The following is a 6,423-nucleotide window of genomic DNA, read 5'->3' on the forward strand; positions in this document are numbered from 1 at the left end:
GTCTCGATCTCCTGACCTCGTGATCCGCCCGTCTCGGCCTCCCAAAGTGCTGGGATTACAGGCTTGAGCCACTGCGCCCGGCCCTGATTTTCATTTGATATTAATGCGCTAAATAGGATGCCGTTAAAGAAAACCTAACTAGACATAGATATCTCGCTGTCGTCCCACCTACGTTCCTGCCTCAGCAGCACAACCGTTCTCACTTCTGAGTCTGCTTTGGTTCCTGCCCACCCGCGTACGCGCTCACAGACTCGTAACGTACACACGGCACTGTGCACTCCGCGGTGTTTACTAAACAGTGTGGCGCAAACATTTGCCACGTCGCTGCGGTCTTCGTAAGGACCGTTTTCATGATCACGTAATAGTTTGCCTGCTGGTGCGTCCTCACCAGCTCCTTCTGTTCTAGGACCTGCTTTTCCTTCCATGGCTCCTCCCAGCTCCTGGCAGTCTTTGGGGAATTCGTCCTGGCTGCCTCCGGTCACGTTGCCATCCAGATGCAGAGAAGGCTGCGTCACAGCCCTGCCCGCTCCTCTCTGCCTCCCAGGGTCCTGGACCCCTTCAGCTTCCTTGCCCCAGCCCCCACCTCCTTCCAAACTCCCTGTCTGGTTGGCAGCGGAAAAGGCACCAGGCCAAACCGTGGGACAGCCTCGGTGCACCTGGCTTTGAGATAGTTTTAAATACCTGCAAGTCGGCTCCTCCTCTGAGAGGAGAGTCTGCAGTTGACTCCTCTGTGTGTTTTGAGGGAGATGGCGAAAGGGGTCTGTGGGCTCTGCTCATGTCGCAGAGCTGGGGACTCGGGGCCGAGCCCTCCCTAGGAACCTAGAGTCCGTGTTCCAAGCCCAGGAGTGTAGCTTGGGGTGGGGGATGCAAAAGTGCGCCAGCCCCACCCTCGGCAGACACCACACTGTTGCCGCAGCCCTCACTGCGGTCTTGACGGCGTCTCTGCTTTCTGCTTATAACTTCCTCCAGCCCAGCACAGAGGGCTCCTGACCTCACTAGAGCAAGCGCCCAGTTTTCCATACCTCTGCCTTCTCACGAGCCAAATAATCAGTTTAGGGATGATTAAAAGAATATAATGGCCCGGCGCGGTGGCTCACGCCTGTAATCCCAGCACTTTGGGAGGCCAAGGCGGGCGGATCACTTGGTCAGGAGTTTGAGACTAGCCTGGCCAACATGGCGAAACCATGTTGCGAAACCATGGCGAAATCAGTATACAAAACTGATTTATAATAATAGCCAATACTTATGGAATACTTACAATATCAATACACCAGGTACTCTGCTGAAAAGTATTTTACAGTGGCTGGACACGGTGGTTCATGCCCGTTATCCCAGCAGTTAGGCTGAGGCGGGTGGATCACCTGCGGTCAGGAGTTTGAGACCAGCCTGGACAATATGGTGAAACCCTATCTCTACTGAAAATAGAAAAAATTAGCCCGGCGTGGTGGCGTGCGCCTGTAGTCCCAGCTACTTGGGAGGCTGAGGCAGGAGAATCACTTGAACCCGGGGGACAGAGCTTGCAGTGAGCCAACATCATGCCACTGCACCCCAGGCTGGGCGACAGAGCGAGACTCTGTCTCAAAAAAAATAAATAAATAAAAAATAAAACAGGGAATTGAGTTACCTGGATCCTCGCTGGAGTCCCAGCTGTACTTTTCCCCCAAGCGCCTCAGCCACCCACGCAGGGAAACAAGTTCAGGCAAAGCAGCCATGAGCTGTTCCTTTTTCGTTCGCTCCAGAGGCGCCCTGTGGGCCTGGTTCCCTGTGAATTTCCTGTTAGAGGCTTCGCCCTGCTTTCTCGTTGGAAGTCTGTATTTTGGGACGGGCGCGGCAGCTGACACCTGTAATCCCAGCACTTCAGTCCCATTAGAAGCTTCACTGTGCTGTCTCGTTGGAAGTCTGTATTTCAGGCCGGGCGCGGCGGCTCACGCCTGTAATCCCAGCACTTCGGGAGGCCGAGACAGATGGGTCACCTAAGGTGGTGAGTTTGAGACCATCCTGGCCAAAATGGCGAAACCCCATCTCTACAAAAAATTAGCCGCGTGTTGGGGTGCGCACCTGTAGTCCCAGCTACTCGGGAGGCTGAGGCAGGAGAATTGCTTGAACGCGGGAGGTGGAGGCTGCAGTGAGCTGAGATTGCGCCACTGCACTCCAGCCTGGGCAACAGAGCGAGACTCCGTCTAACTAACAAACAAACAAAAAACCTGTATTTCGGAGAACCTGCTTCAAGGGCTGGTGGAACAGAGAGTGTGTGAAGGGGGAGAAAGGGAAGAGGTGACTGTGGTCTCAGCCTTCTCCCCCAGGAGCACAGGGAGGTGGGTGGTGCAGAAAGCTGCAGGTACAGGACTTCCCCTGCCCTGGTTAAGACAGTCCCCATCCCAGGTGCTGTGAGAGTCCCAGCAGCGTCCATGGCCTGGCAGAAAGAGCAGCAGCGTCTGCAACAGGCAGATCGGGGTTCCTGTCCCCAGTGTAACCACTGCCTGGCTGGGTGACCTTGGGGGGGCACTTGACCATCTGTAAGGGGGATCCCGGTACTGCCCGCCTCGGCTGTGATGAGGATTAGCTGTCTGTGCCGTGCCAGCACCGGGCAGATGCGCCGCAGAAGCCAGTTCCGTTTCCCGCCCCTGGTTCATCTTTGGAGGGTATGTACTCGTCGGGGCTGTAGGCCAAGCTCATCAGGACCATTCGAGGGGGAGGCGGCCTGGCACAGCAGACGCGGATGGTTTCCCCCGTGCAGGTGCCAAGAACGAGTGGCTTCCTTGGGTCCAAGCTGGTTTCTGCTTATGCAGTCACACGGGCCAGCACGGCCGTCCCTGCACACTTCGTCTTAGGCTCTTAGGCGTCATCTGGTGGAACCGTTCCTCAGGGGAAGCCGCTGAGTGCCCCTCAGCAGCCAGGTCGGGGCTCCGTGTCCTCGCCCTGCCGTCCTGGGCCCCACAGGCATGGACTCAGAAGAGGCTGCAGCCAGGGTCACGAAGAAGGCCCCTTGGAGGAGGCCCTCGGAGAGCCCCAGGCGCTGGGCCGGGAAGTGCTCAGCTTTGCCTTCAGACTGGCTTCTCCTCCCTCTCCGTCCCCTATGCCTGCTTCTCTTCCACAGACCCACTCAGCATCCCACGCCGGGGCACATGCGGGCCAACCGCGGGGCTTACCACGGCAGCAGGGGCTCTGGTTTACCCCCGTGCTCATCACTGCCCGATCTCAGAAACACCAACTCTGGGGAAGGACCTTGCCGGGGGGACTTTGGGAAGGGCGTGTGGTGACGGGAGGGGCTCCTGTGCGGCCAGCTGTCCCTGTGGCGGCCCCCGGACCCGGTGTCTTTTGGGCCGCTGTCTCGAGACCAGCCCCCGAGCCTCGTGGATGGACACAGCTGGCGTGGACCCCGGCCTCGGGGGATAAAATGCAGCCGTGAGGACGTGGCTGGAAATGCCCGGGTCTCTTGTGTGGCAGCACGCGCAGCTCCTCAGGAGCGCTGTCCACGCTGAGCACATCCAAGGGGAGCCCCAGCGAGAGCCGACTGCGTGTGTGTGCGCGTGCTTGTGCTTGCGTGTGTGTGTGTGTGTGAGAGAGATGTCGGAGTGGCCGTCCTCGAGAGCCCATTCTCTGTGGACCTGCTCCCTGAAACATTAGCCACTTCGTCTCATAGGTGTGAACATAATGGATTCATTGATTCCGTTCAGAGGCAGGCACGCCCGCTGTGCCGGTGGCCGCAGCAGGGTACGAAACACGAGGGCCGTGTGTCTGGTACCTCGGCATCCCCCCGACAGGGAAGGAAAATGTCAGCGGAGCAAATTACTGACCGAATACTTGGGAATCTATAAATATTAAATTGCTCTGGCTTTCACATAAAATTCAGGCTCTGGGCAGCCCAGGAGGAGAGGCGTCTGGAACGTGCAGGGTGTGTGGGGGGAGCGGCTGCCAATGGAGAGACAAAGGTCCCTGAAGGGTGGGGCCCAGGCCGACTCTGTGGGCCGCGGCTGGGGGTGTGCAGCCCTGGCTGGAGGACAGGCTGCGGGGAGTGGGCTGGAAAGAACGGAGACGCAGAAAACCCACGTGCAGCTGTGACCACCATGGGGATTTCCCTGAGTGTTCGTGGAAGGCTTTTTGGTTGGGGTTGCCTGTGGTTTGCAGGAAAGATTTCTGTGACTTTTCTTCCCCAGCCCTGGGGAGGGAGTGGGGCTGGGGTGCAGACGGCGGAGGCTGCAGTCAGCTGTCGTCCTCTCTGTGCAGCCAGCCTCAGGTTCCTTCCCGCACTGGCCCTGCGCTCACCGTGGCCGGGCGAGGGCCTCTCCTCTCGCATCGCATCGGTGGCCACAGCACATGCACCGTGTGGTCACTGCACCGCCTGTTCCGTGTTTGACCCCCTGCGGCCGGGGAGGGTCTTCTGTGTCTTTGGGGTCTCTTTAGGAGGCCAGCAGTGAGCGATCGCTCCGATGTGCCAAGACCCTGTGCTAAGTTCTTATTTATTTATTTAGAGACGGAGTCTCGCTCTGTCACCCAGGCTGGAGGGCAGTGTTGCAATCTTGGCTCACTGCAACCTCTGCCTCCCAAGTTCAAGCAACCTCCTGCCTCCCGAGTGGCTGGGATGACAGGCGAGCGCCACCACGCCCAGCTAGTTTTTGTATTTTTAGTAGAGACGGGGTTTCACCATGTTGGCCAGGATGGTCTCGAACTCCTGACCTCAAGTGATCCGTCCACTTCAGCCTCCCAAACTGTGTAAGTTCTTTAACCGCGTGAACTCACTGATCTTTCCATAGCAGAATAAGGTAGGAACAACACCACCCTCATCAGGTTGTACCTGAGGACACTGAGGCCCCGAAATGTGAAGGTGACAGGTTACAGGCCCACCCGAGCGGGCTCCATGGCTCCTCCTGGCCAGGCCTGGATTCTCCCCAGGTTTTGTGACTTCAGACCTGGACTCCTCATTGTGAGCCTGTACCAGGTCCTTGGTGGGCTCCTCCGTGGTGGGTGGGACCCCGGCTGGACTCTGCAAGCCTCCTGCCAGGCAGGGCCTGCATCTCCCAGGCCAGTGGCCAAGCACCCCCTCTTCCCCTCAGGCATCCCCACGCTCATCGTGCTGGACCCGCAGGGCGAGGTGATCACGCGGCAGGGGCGGGTGGAGGTGCTGAACGACGAGGACTGCCGGGAGTTCCCCTGGCACCCCAAACCCGTGCTGGAGCTCTCCGACTCCAACGCCACGCAGCTCAACGAGGGCCCCTGCCTCGTCCTTTTTGTAGGTATGAAGCTCACGGGGGGGGCCTGGGTGGGGGCGGGACAGGAGAGGCCTCACTTGGGAGGAGCCTGACCCTGCAGCTTCTCTGTCACTAGCAGTGCAAGCCTGGGCCTTTGTCTCTCCCCGGAGCCTTGCTTTTGGCCCCGATGATTTATTCATGGCCTTGTGGGAGCTGCAGCTGCACTTTCCCTCCTAGCTGCTCCCCAGCTGCCAGCTGGGCAGAACAGGTCAGGCCGAGGATGCCCTGGGGACCCCATGCGCAGACCCATTGTTGGAAAGGGGCGGGTCGCACACACACAGCTGCCGGGGGCTGGTCCCTCTGGCCGAGGCTCACCAAGGCTGCTTCTGCCGGTGCTATGTGCTCGGGTGAGCTGCTCCCGCCCCGTGGCTGCCCTGGCTCCTCTGTCCTCGCCTGCACCTCCCGGTCTCCCGTCTCACCCACTCTGTGCTCCGAGGGTGACTGCCCAGCTGGGCCAGGAGGACACAGCCACATCCACGCCAGGCTCCCTGCAGTCCGGTGGGATGGCCCTGGTTCCTTTTGCAAAACCTGGTCCTCTGCCTTGGACTTAGGGCTCCCCTCCAACAACTCAGAATTACCGTATGAGGCTGGGCGCGGTGGCTCACGCCTGTAATCCCAGCATTTTGGGAGGTCAAGGTGGGTGGATCACCTGGGGTCAGGAGTTCGAGACCAGGCTGACCAAAATGGTGAAACCCTGTCTCTACTAAAAATACAAAAATTAGCCAGGCGCAGTGGCACGTGTCTGTAATCCCAGCTACTTGGGAGGCTGAGGCAGGAGAATCACTTGAACCCGGGAGGCAGAGGTTGTAGTGAGCCCATATGGCACCACTGCACTCCAGCCTGGGCAACAGAGAGAGGCTCTGTCTCAAAAAAACAAACAAAAAAACGCCACTGACCAGACCACAGTCCTCACCCCCTCCCCCTCACCACCAGTTTCACTAGGAAGTCGGAGGTCTGAGGTTGTGGCTTCTCATTCTGTGGCTGAGAGAAACTAGCAGGCGCCTCAGGTCCTGGCTTAGGGGAAGCTCAGCCTCGTGGGCGGGTTTGTGAGGAATTCAGTGGAAAGTCTCTGCCTGGGACCTCAGAGCTACTCGGTGGGGTGGGTTTCCCCGTGGTGAGCCTGGTGTAGGCGAGACCCTCTGCCTGGGGCCCCAGAGCTACTCGGTGGGGTGGG

At 59.0% G+C, this 6,423-nt stretch overlaps 1 protein-coding gene across 1 annotated transcript in view; it reads left to right on the forward strand.

The window, feature by feature from the left end:
- Positions 1–6,423, forward strand: part of NXN (nucleoredoxin) — a 32,525-nt gene that overhangs the window by 22,783 nt on the left and 3,319 nt on the right. Inside the window, exons 12-17 of the mRNA XM_011999650.1 lie at positions 407–650; positions 1,740–1,811; positions 2,867–3,405; positions 3,644–3,741; positions 4,129–4,304; positions 4,775–5,260. Coding sequence (XP_011855040.1) covers positions 407–650; positions 1,740–1,811; positions 2,867–3,405; positions 3,644–3,741; positions 4,129–4,304; positions 4,775–5,260 — 1,615 coding nt within the window. The remainder of the gene's footprint in view (positions 1–406; positions 651–1,739; positions 1,812–2,866; positions 3,406–3,643; positions 3,742–4,128; positions 4,305–4,774; positions 5,261–6,423) is intronic.

Source organism: Mandrillus leucophaeus, unplaced genomic scaffold (genome assembly GCF_000951045.1).
Source record: "Mandrillus leucophaeus isolate KB7577 unplaced genomic scaffold, Mleu.le_1.0 Scaffold6, whole genome shotgun sequence".
NCBI classification, from domain to species: Eukaryota; Metazoa; Chordata; class Mammalia; order Primates; family Cercopithecidae; genus Mandrillus; species Mandrillus leucophaeus.